Below are 11,981 nucleotides of genomic sequence, written 5' to 3' on the forward strand. Positions count from 1 at the left end.
ACCCCAACTGAATTTCTGCCTCTGATGTTAATTTTTTTTTTTTATTCCCATGGTGGAATCATAGAATTGATTCTATGATGGGATGAATGAAGGCAGCCATTTAACAGACTTATAACTTCGCACAGCCACTTGCTGAGGGGGTGATCTCATACCTTGCAGAGGCCTGGGGGAGTAGGATGGTGGTAACATTCTCCTCACCAATTGCCAGAACATTAGATGACATAATGTAGTATGCATTATTTAATCAGCGGTTATTCCTGATTAACACATCTGATTGGATAAGAGGCAGTGTACCTGAACTGTGTATGGGGTTTGACAGAGCTATTATATATGTTAATTTTAATATGGCAGCATAGTGTCTAAGTTTGTTTCCCTACCACCTTCCCTGGTGTGCTTCAGATGGTTTTCCCCTTACATAGGAGTAAGACTAGGAAGTCTTCATTCCTGTTGCCTAGTTGATGTTCTGGCTTACCCGCTACCGTTTAGTTGATATGGATTACAACCTGCTGAAGAAGCCCTTTATTAATAAGTCCCTTCCTGCATTGTGCTGTAATGGGCTACCACTCTCCTTTGTCTTTGATCTGAGTTACAGGCATTTGTAACATTCAGATAATGAAGTGTTTCAGAAATGGGCATATTAACCTTCCATATGTATTTCCAGTCTGTTATACATAGGCTTGTGTGAGCCTTAGTGGGAAAAGAAGTGGTATACGCCCCATCCCCTTTGCAAGCAGCTTGAGAGAGTAATGGGCATGCATGGACTAGCATGTATGCTTAGCTACTCCTACGATTTTGAAAGATTTAATGACAACCTGATCATGCTGGAAAATATTTATGCTTTTATTGTAGAAAAATCACAGTATTAGCAAAGCACCACATATTTGACATTTCAGATTTAGTTCTTGTGAATCAAACAAAAAGCTTGCTAGATTCATTCCTTTTAAGTGACTCCGAAGAGTACATGCTATGATCTGTTATGAAGAACTGACTGTTTCTATTGTTCATTTGATCTTAATTATGAAAACGCCGGTGACTATAGTTAATCCTTCCTCTTGGAGATTATTGCATCCATTGCTACTGTCTCTGCTTGGCTTAGATCCTTGGGAGATTCAATATATTTTTCCCCCAACAATGGAGGGGAAAATGTGCATGTTCTTGTAGACTTGTAAGAAGTGGTGGTGGAAATTTCCAACACAAGGTTCTGCTTCCGGAGACTTAAGAGATTAGTCGCTGTATGGTTTCTTGGACTGGCTTCTTTCTGCTCCCACTTCTTTTATACTGTATAAGGGATCCACCAACTTGTTATGAACAAGCATCAAACCTGTCACCACGGGAAAGCACTGAGTGAAATAAACTTTGTAAAGCAAAATACTTGTCACAAGTCAAAGTGAAAATGTATACCTATGCCTTACTACTTGCTTTCTTTTAAATACATCATCTGTGTAAGTTGTACAACTTCTGGGCTTCTGCACTAGAGTTAAGGAATGTAACTAACAGGTTCCTTCGGAAGACTAATTACTAGAGAGAGAACACACATGATATGACATCACCATGTTCAGGTTCCTTGCCATGCAAAAGCTAAATTAATGAAACTGGGATGGGGCGTGATATTATAGAGATGAAGACCAAAGGTTCCAGCAGTTATGTGACATTGTCTGTATAATCAAGCTCTAGCATAACATATTTATTCGTCCAAACATCCAGGTCCTTCAGTGGAATGTCATTTCCATTTGCAGAAGAGGGGGCAGTAATTTCTAATTACTCCAGTTTCCCACTGCAGACCCCCCCCACTTTGCCCTCTATGCTCTGCTGTGAAATCCATAATGACTAGATTTGCGCAACACTTAGCACAATGTTAATTCATCATGCATTGCCAACATTGGCATGCAGCGTATGAAATGAGGCTCCCTTTTTCTGTGTTGTGCTACTTTTAGATTCCTATAATACCTGGATAAGGGTGACTACCTTCAAAATGCTGTGCAGTTTGTCCCCACTTGAAGGATAACACACTGTAATGGGCAAACAGATTCAAGTCCAGAAGCACCTTAGGGACTGACAAGAATTTCAGGGTATAAGCGTTAGAGAGTCAAAGCTGCCTTTGGCAGACACAAGTAAAAATAGAGATCTGAGAATTTTTATTCCAGTCAGAAGGTGGAAGGAATGTTGTAAAGGACTGAAAAGGTACATTGCAAAGATGAGCAACAAAAGTGTTTATAGAGTTAAGGTTTTCTTTGCAGGAAAAGTGCCTCAAGTGTTTTTTTTTGGGGGGGGGGAGTAGACAATTTTAAAAGCTTCTAATCAATGCTATATGGATTTCCCTCTCTAATATAACAACTCAAGACACCCAATGAAACTGTTTGGTAATAGGTTCAGAACAGACAAAAGGAATCACTGGTCTATGCAATGATAGCTGCTAACTTAAGAGACCTATTTTATAATAGACTAGTCAATAGTTTTTTAAAGACTTACGCCCTCTCTCTGCAGAGTTATTTTCCGGTTGCTGGAAACGTTCAGCAGACGGGTACTATTGCCTTCATGCTGTGCTTGTTAAACTTCCTGTTCAAAATTGGATTTTCACTGTGATGGAGAGGAATTCATGTCTTTTACTGACATCCTCTCCACTTTCTGCATAGAATTGCAATATATCAAAATGTTTAAATTATGAAATGGCCTTTGGTTGCTACTCTTCAAGTTTCTACGTATCTATAGTACTTTTTTGTTTGACTTGCACAGATGGCTTGGGGGGTCTGTGAGTTCTAATCGTGTACTGTCTCTTCAGGATGGGAGTTTGGGTTAGGCAAGATTTACAGACTGACATGCATCCTGTTCTGACAGGTGAGACCAAAAAAAATTGAGGGAAGACCGATGCTTCAGTCATCTCATTGTAGCAAGTGAGAAAGTGAACATGTATTCAACCAGATTTTTTTAAAAAGTTAGTAAAACCACAATTACAGATCAGGGACATGACAAATACTGCAAACAAGGGAAACTGAACAATCATACAAGGTATTAACTTTCATGGCAAAAAATAAAAATGCACAAGCAGAACACTCATTCAACTAAGCTGCCTTATGAATTATGAGCCTTCCCCCAATATATGTCTCATAAAGATGAATATACCTACCTTTAATTGTAATCAGTGAGAACAAGGCCCATGGAAGGTTGTTTTTTAAAAACAGCTTAAGCCAGTAGTGGCATTAGTGTTTAATATTTATGCAAAAGTCAGCCTTTATATGAGTAACCCTTGGTTTATTCACAGCCTCATTTGACCACGTACCTTGAAAATATTTCACTGTTTTTACTTTAAGTTCCAGAGTGGCATCCTCATCACATACGAAAACCGTACGGGGATGCTGTTGAAAAGCAGAGACTGTCCACATGTGGTTCACTCCTTCCTCAATAGCTTTGTACAAAGCAAATGCTTTATGAGCTCCCGTGATCAGAATCATAACCTGAATTGAAGAACACACAGGATTTTAGACCTGTGGCAATTGCTTCAGAACCACACCAACAATACCCTTTCGCCCTGCTTTTCAGAATCAAGGTAATTAAAAATGTTGTCATGTCACCAGAGTGGGAAAAGATGATGGAAGAGCCATTGGGTTGGATATAGTAAATTTCTGCCAGTGGAAAGAGGAGGTTGTGCTCTCCAGCCCTCCTCCTCCTAGATCTCTAACACCTCCCTCATATTGTTCCTGGGGAATACGGTGTCCATAAGCAGCAGCATTTCACATGGCAGTTTGGATTTCAGCAGGAAGGGGGGAGGCAAGAATTCACATTCTACTGACACAGCCCCTTCCATCAGAATTTACTGCTGGATCCAACTGCAGTTTGGTAGGCAACAAGATGGGAGAGTAGAGCAAAAGCAGGCAGAGGATCAGTTAAGCATTTTACCCATGTTCCTTACTATAGGGCTGATTCATGCCTAATGCAGCAGGTGCCTCTGCTGTGGGGGACATAAATGTTAAAGAGAGACACCTATATAGAAGCAGTGGGCATATATACAAGGGAGCCCATACAGACAGACTATCCACCTCTTCAAACAAATCAACTGTTGGGAAACGGGATATTTGGCTTTTGATTAAACACCCACCCCCCACACAAACACCTCTTAAGAGCACACACATCGTAGTCTTGACTAGAATTATCGAGATAGACAACTGCCCTCTCTGCTGCCTTCTATTAAGTTACTACTAAGTTTCTAACCTCTCGGGCATCCATGACTGTACCCACACCAACTGTGAGAGCCATTGTGGGCACCTTGGAGAGGTCTCCATCAAAGAATCTAGCATTAGCTAATATAGTGTCCATAGCCAAGGTCTTCACTCTGGTTCTGGATACCAAACTTGAGCCAGGCTCATTGAAGGCAATATGACCATCTGGACCAATACCTATAATGGAGACAGTTCAAGGAAAGGCAACGTTACATCAGCTTAAGTACAATGAGCACATAACCATAACAGGAAGGGTTGCAAGTGTGCCTTAGCTCATGAACCATTCTTGTGTACATTTGCTCACGCCCCATACACAAACCTTCAGAAGAGCATCCACTTTCAGGAACTGCCTTAAAAAAGAATGCAGCCACAATATTTACATGGATTGGTAACCAAGAAGCAGCTTCAGCTCACACTCTCAATTTTAAAGGAATTTGCCATCAGTAATTGGAGAATTTCACCGATTAAAAAAATGTCATGCTCCAAGAACTAGACATGAATAGCACTAATAGAAGTTACAGAAAATGTGCAATCTTCCACACTTTGAAGCAAGCCCCACTGAATCCATAGGACTTACTCATCATAAACAGGAATAGGATGAGGTTGTATGTCTAGTATGTGACTGTTGCTCTGCATTTGAACAGGTTTGCCATATAGTTACAGCAAACCACATACAGTGTGGTGAAGTATTTAAGAGCAGTGGTCTCTAATCTGGTGAACTAGGTTCACCAGTCCTCCACATGAAGCCAGCTGGGTGATCTTGGGCCGGTTACAGTTCTCTCAGAACTCTCTCAGCCCCACCTACCTCACAAGGTGTTTGTTGTGAGGAGGGGAAGGGAAGGTGATTGTAAGCCACTTTGAGACTCTCAAAGGTAGAGAAAAGCGGGGTATAAAAAACCAACTCTTCTTCTAAATATCCTAAATCTGTTCTATGCACACACATCCTTTGTTTAGCATCTCTTGACTACTTGCAGCTTAACAGAAATGGCCTTCACTGCAAATGTTGTAGTGGGACTACAAATGCTGAGTGTGGGGGTAATTGATCTTGGATGCCACATGCAAATCATCACTTCCTCTTCTGGTGACTGAGTGATAAGCACATATGAGAAACCTCACCCTTCTTCCCCCCACTCTTTCAGATGTTCACCTCCAACAAAGAGTTCAATTCCTCCAGCTGCCTTGATTTTTTCTTCAAAAGCCTCACACTCTGCTTGCAGGTCAGCTACATTTCCATCCAAAATGTGAGTGTTTTCAGAGGAGATGTCAATGTGCTTGAAAAAATTGTTCCACATAAAGGAATGGTAGCTTTCTGGGTGATCCCTTGGAAGACCTGTTGAAGTAAGAAACCTCACAGTTAACTACAACTATGACCACAAACTCATCTGAAAGGGGAATTTCCTTTCCCTATCTCTGGCTCCCTCTGCCTGCTTCCTCTTACCCACTTTGTCCTTGCTGGCCCGCTTGCCAACATCCCCAATCTCAAGTAATTACCATCCTTTCAAGTGCCTGTTTTTCTGCCCCCCTATCGTTGCTAGCCCCCATGCTACATCCTCTGCCCCTGAAGTCTCTTTACTCCCTCATCTCCCTATGCTTCCCTCTCCAACTCAGCTCTTTCAGTTGACAAAAAGAAATATGTACTAATTTACAAAACTTCTATGCCATTTCTTCAGAGTCCTGCTTGGAGGTGGGGGGGAGCCTTACAATTAAATAATCAATATAAAAACAAGCCATTTAAAAAAGCCTTTTCCTTTTCATAGGTATCTGGATGTGGCTACAGGTGCTTGTAGCCATGTGTGACCTGTGCCGGCAGAACCAGCCCCAGTCCTGGGTGACCTTTTGGCTTACTGCCTGCTTGAAGGGTGTTCGGGAGACATGTTGTATGACTTTATTTCAGCTTTACTTTTTGTATATGCACTTCGTTTTGTAATTTATTTTATTTATTATTTCCATTTGTTACCCCACTCTTCCCGGCCAAAACCAGGCTCAGGTAAAAACATTAAGTAAAAAAAAACAACAACTCTCCACACCACTCCACTGACAGTAGTACTCTAAAGTGGATGGCGCTTCCATTCAGAACACTTAAGATAAAATGGCTACTCAAAGAAGAACAGAGTAACGCAACAGTGCTCATTTTCTAATCAGTAGCAAGCTAGGCTATACAAGAAACCGTTGAAGCTGCAAGATTCCAGAGGCAGCACACTGGTCGAGAGAAGAACTCCCTGCACACGGAACTAAACAAGATGCACAGCCATCCTCTGAGAACTCATGTCGATGCTTCCCGTCGCTTCTCTGCAGCCCAAAGAGATACTTAAAATGTTGCTGCTGGGGGACAGGGGTCCCCAGGAAAAGCATTAAAGGAGAGTTAGAAATCTGCAAGGAGGGAGCATCAGCAAAAATGGCCCCCTTCCATTAGAGTTTTTCCATGAAACCCAACCCTTTACCTCAGTAATCCTTACAACTTCCTGGAAAGGGAGGTCAATAATATTCCCATGCTGTAGATGGGGAACTAAAGAAGACAGATAGAAAGACACAGAAGAGGCAATGGAGGAACCAGAGTTGTCAAGATTCCAGCTCTGTCTGCACAATACAGAATCACAGCCTATTTATTTAAAGCAACTGAATAAAATGTGATGGCAAAGAACTGCAATTATTTCTTCCCCCTACAGTTCTTAACACAAAACAACTCACCTACATATTCATCCATATTGAAGGTTTTCACATATTTGAAAGAGAGGTCTCCATTCTTGAAATATTCTATTAGCTTTTTGTAGCACCCTAGTGGAGTACTTCCTGGATGAAAGAAAGCAGAGACCCCTCCATGAGACCTTCCACACAATACGGTGACATGCATTTGTAAGAGTCACATGCGACAGAAAAATGGCTCACATGCATCCCCAACCCCATGCAACTTTAATTCTGGCTTCATCTGCTTGGTGTCACGCTGTTCAGAACTTTGGCTCTTTGGTTTCAAGAGGTTTTTCTCTGAAGTGTTTTCTGTTGGTGTCAATGGAACAATCCCACCAAGTATCAACAGAAAGAGAATTAAGCCAGCCTTCTTGTGTACAGCAGGGCAATACACTTATCAGGCAGGGGTTCTGGGACAATGGATAACAGAAGCATAATGAGCCAAGAAACAGATTCTGGTTCCTTGAACACATGAAAACTGCCTTATACTGAATCAGACCCTTGGTCCAACAGTCAGTATTGTCTGCTCTTACCGGCAGCGGCTCTCCAGGGTCTCAGGCAGAGAGGTCTTTCACATCACCTATTTGCCTAGTCCCTTTAGCTGGAGATGCCGGGGATTGAACCTGGGACTGTCTGCATGCCAAGCAGAGGCTCTATCACGGAGCCACAGCCACTCCTTCTCTCAGTAAGTGGAAGAGCAGGCTGCCTCGGAATATGCTGGAATGTTCTTCACTGGGGGTCTTAAAAAGACAGTGATGATCCAAGATAGTCTTCCTGACTCTTTTAATATTCTCATTAACAAAATTTGTCAAGTGAACCAAGCCACTGTTATCTTTGGGTGAAAATGAACCAGGGGCTGCCACCAAAAACAGCAGCCTTGTATCGAACACCCCTTCTTGGGCTGTCTACTACTGATTTTATTTCAACCTGCTTCTCAGCTTAAAAACCTCCCCCGAATGGCTACAAGCCATTCTAGTAAAAACTGAATTTACAACACTTTGTAGTTAAAACTAAATTAAAAGGACATGCCCTGTGTGTCCCAGTGAATGTTTTTCCCAACAGCCCATGATATTGAACAGGAACAAGAAAAATACCGGCCCTCACATCAAATCATGGGGGGGGGGGGGCATGAGGCCATTCCATCTTTCTGTAATGTTTAGTTCCATAGTGCAATGACCGTCACTATGACGAATATAAGGATCTAGGCAAGGAGGGCAACTTGTCCACATGCCAAAAGGAGGTCCACCATCATCCACCATCTTCCTGCACCTCACTTTCCTGCTTTAAAAGGTAAAGGTTCCCGGTGCAAGCACCGGGTCATTCCTGACCCATGGGGAGATGTCACATCCCGACATTTTCTAGGCAGACTTTGTTTGCGGGGTGGTTTGCCAGTGCCTTCCCCAGTCATCTTCCCTTTACCCCCAGCAAGCTGGGTACTCATTTGACCGACCCCGGAAGGATGGAAGGCTGAGTCAACCTTGAGCCGGCTACCTGAAACCAACTTCCGTCGGGATCGAACTCAGGTCGTGAGCAGAGCTTTTGACTACAGTACTGCAGCTTAACACTCTGCACCACGGGGCATAAAAAAAACAGCTTCAGGATCCTCAGGGCTTAGCCAGTGTGGGGTAATGTGTGTAGAATCTGAACAAGGACCAAGATAAAGACTGTGGTGAATTTTCCACACTAGTCAAATTTTATAAAATGTGCCAAGCTTAACATAACGGGTATTCATGTGTAATGATTCACACATCCTCCTGTTCATTTGTTCAGAGTGGCAGATGGGTCAGGAAAATCCTGCTCCTCTCCAAGCTTATTACACTCTGATGCTCAATACAGTTTTCTTCACAGCCCTCTTCCAGTATTGACACTGGGCTACTTTGAATTCTTTACCCATGTGCTTCATTTTCTGTGTTTCATTAATCGTTATTTTAAATTGTGTTAGTTTCAAGTGTTTTAATGTTTGATTGTCCACCACTTTGGAGTGGAAAGGCAGCATAAAAATGTTTTAAATGAACAAACAAAACTAGATCCATTAACAGCATTTTACATGTTAACAGGGTCATCCTCCCTGCTAACTGATACTGATCTTGGGGCTGCCAGCCAATGCCTGGCACCCAGCAGGAGACTGGGGCCAGTGATGTGGGGAACTGGCATCACACACGTGATGACCAGAAGTGACATCACATCACTCTAGGAATAACCAGAAACTCTCTGGTAAAACCATCATAGCCCTGCTTGATCCTGGTATTGTGTGTAAAGTGCTGTCAAGTTGCAGCTGACTTATGGCAACCCAGTAGGGTTTTCAAGGCCAGAGACGAACAGAGGTGGTTTGCCATTGCCTTCCTCTGCATAGCAACCCTGGTATTCCTTGGTGGTACCCATCCAAGTACTAACTAGGGCCTTCTAAGATCTGATGAGATCAGGCTAGTCTGGGCCATCCAGGTTAGGGCAATCCTGCTAAATTTCTGGCAAAAGTGACTTCTATGCAAGGATAGAAATCGATAGAAACCCTGACATATTTGCAAGATTGGTTTTGTCCAAGACCATTGGGTCATCAGATTGTTAAAGAAGTTAACAGGTTGGGCATATGAAAAAGGTACACATGGATGCCACATCATGCTTGACTCCAAGCTTATGAATTGTTTCTGACTACAGCATAAGTCAAGTGTTATATACACTGATGCTTTCTAAGTAGGCCAATGGGTTGGATCCTGCGATCCATCAGCTGAAAGCTCTGACAGCTGTTGATCTTCTTGGCTCTTCCTCCCTCCCAGCAACCATTTCTGACTCCAGGAAAGTTTCTTTCTGCAACTGTGGAACCCTCATGAAGTAATTGCCAAGAGGGTTTGGGTGTCTGCAGGGGGGAGATGAAAGGGGCAAAACTGATTCTTCCTACCACTTCTGTGAGTAGAGATCTATTGCCAGAAGAGGAAGAGGGGAGCAATTACTCCAGGTGGATCACACTACTCTGAGAAAAAGCTTTCCCAATGTCAGAAATGGTTGTTAGAAAAAGCCTGGAAGTTCAATGATCCTCATACAGTCCTTGCACCAGATCCAAACCTCAGGCTTCCAATTAGTAGCAAACACCCTGCAGAAGTTGGCACGCCTTGCTCATATGTTGGCCAAATACTCAAGCTGAGTAAGAGCATCTTAAATAGTGAGTCAGAACTGGTGTGGCAGCTACCACAAAGCACGTAATCTGGTTTGTAACTCACCAGTGGGAAGTCCAAGAGTGAAGTATTTGCTTGGACCAGGGTTAAACTGGATGATTCGATTCCTAATGTATTTTGCAGCCCATTCACTGGCTTGAGAATAATTCTCTAAAATGATGAGTTTCATTGTGACCTGCAAGTTTGAAAAAAGGGCTTGATTAACAAACTCAGATTGGGCCAAGGAGGAAAAGGAGGAGGTTTGGTTACATTCACACAAACCTAAGTGTCACTTGACTCACAATAACATTGCCTAGTCGGTATTCTGCTTAAACTACTGAAGAGGAAATTGCTACTCTTTAGGGGCTTTGTTTGGGGTATCTTCAGGAAAGGAAAGCCAGCTGATGCAGAGCATATGAAAAAGGCAATTTAAACTATAATGCATTTGTATTTCTGGTTCTGATATATTGCTCCAATCTATTTGAAAAACTCAGGGTATGGAACAGCAGTTCTCCAGCTGAGAAAAGAAACCAGTTTCCATCTCTAAAAGGCTTTCTGTCTAACAGCCAGTCAATTCATCAACTACAATGAAAAAGAAAAAAAGAACAGCATGAATTTCTTGTGCTTCCCTCCCCCCTTTTTTTCTTGTGATATGCAGCTCTCACCTGTGGGAAGATTTATGAACCCTCGACAACGTCCAGAGCTCACCGATTTCACTATTGGCAAGATGTATGGAATCCTACTTCAGACACCACTGAAACAAGCATTTTAAAGCATGCTTTGCAGAAAGCTGACATAATTCTTCACCACTAAGCATATCACTCTATAAGGTCATGATCCCCAGAACAAATATACCATAAGGCTTTTCAATTTGAAAGTCCATTTCTGTCCCTGTATTATGAGGGATATCACAGTATTACAAGTTTCTTACCTGCAACAGAGGCCTGGATCTCTCACCAGAAAAAAAAAACCCACTTGTAGGCAGGCATTTTGTGAAGCAGGCAGCGTGCTTATTTGCAAGCAGATCTGCCTGTAAGACGAAGGGCTCCTTCCCTTCCAATGGGTAAGCACCTTGAAATAATTGGAGGGGGGGGGGGCTGCTGTTTACTGACAATCTGGTTGTCACTTTGGGGGCATATGTCTTCTAAACATGACAGGGCGGTACAACAACCTTCTGAAACCAGGAAACACAAAAAGAAATTGGAGGCAGGGGTAAGAAAGGAGCACCTTTGAGAAAGGCACAGCAATTTTTGAACCCAGCACACTAGTAACTTGCATATAACTTCTCACAATGCAGGGGGGAAAAATCAGTCAAGAACTACCTGCCTGAAGTCGCTATGAAGCAGACTCATTTCTCCCACATCTCTTCTTTCTATGCATCCTCCCCCCCCCCAACAAACCCAGCATGCATGGGGTTCACCCCACTTAATCATCCCAGGAGATGGGCAAATTGCTACTCTCTCAATCCAGCCCACGGCTACCCAGTGAACACCACATGTAGGGATGAGGGTTTTTCCAGCCCTATGCGCTATAGCCCCAGGCTGACTTGGGGGCAGCAACGAGTGCACCCCGAGTGCACCTCCAGTGCACGGAAAAGAAAACAGCAGACTACAAGGGGATGTGCTAAAACGAATGCCAGGCTAGCCCATTAGAAACGATGGGAGAGGCTGCACAGCCCATTTAAGATCTAATGGGCTAGCCTGTCATTCGTTTTAGTACATCCCGACCCCAAAGCTCCTTTAAGGCAACAGATGCAGTCAGCAGCACATCTCTGCACTCTGCTTTTCAGAAACAGTCACCTACCAAGTCTAACAAACACCACTAGCACAGATCAGGCAGACGCACTCCACCCTTCTGCGCACGAGCGAAAAAGGCAGAAAAACCCACTTTTGGTTTCTCTAGCCACCTCAATTCCAAGCAGGGAGGTGAAATG

The 11,981-nt window shown here is 43.0% G+C and overlaps 1 protein-coding gene across 1 annotated transcript; it reads right to left on the reverse strand.

The window, feature by feature from the left end:
- Positions 1–1,125: 1,125 nt before the first annotated feature.
- Positions 1,126–10,242, reverse strand: GNPDA1 (glucosamine-6-phosphate deaminase 1). Its single transcript, XM_056860797.1, has 6 exons — positions 10,115–10,242; positions 6,903–7,004; positions 5,362–5,544; positions 4,207–4,391; positions 3,278–3,452; positions 1,126–1,321 (listed from the first exon to the last, which is right to left on the reverse strand). Exons 1-6 carry the CDS (start codon positions 10,236–10,238, stop codon positions 1,224–1,226), a joined length of 867 nt encoding a protein of 288 aa, XP_056716775.1. The 5' UTR covers positions 10,239–10,242; the 3' UTR covers positions 1,126–1,223.
- Positions 10,243–11,981: the final 1,739 nt, after the last annotated feature.

This window comes from Euleptes europaea, chromosome 1, assembly GCF_029931775.1.
Source record: "Euleptes europaea isolate rEulEur1 chromosome 1, rEulEur1.hap1, whole genome shotgun sequence".
Taxonomy (NCBI): Eukaryota; Metazoa; Chordata; class Lepidosauria; order Squamata; family Sphaerodactylidae; genus Euleptes; species Euleptes europaea.

Excerpts from the sequence above, each read along its gene's own strand:
- GNPDA1 (XM_056860797.1), bottom strand. The coding sequence starts at position 10,238 with ATGAAACTCATCATTTTAGAGAATTATTCTCAAGCCAGTGAATGGGCT. Across the intron at positions 3,453-4,206 it reads CAGTCATGGATGCCCGAGAG|GTTATGATTCTGATCACGGG; the intron begins GTTAGAAACTTA and ends TCTTCAATTCAG. Across the intron at positions 1,322-3,277 it reads AACAGTGAAATATTTTCAAG|GTTTGATGCTTGTTCATAAC; the intron begins GTACGTGGTCAA and ends CCGTGGTGACAG.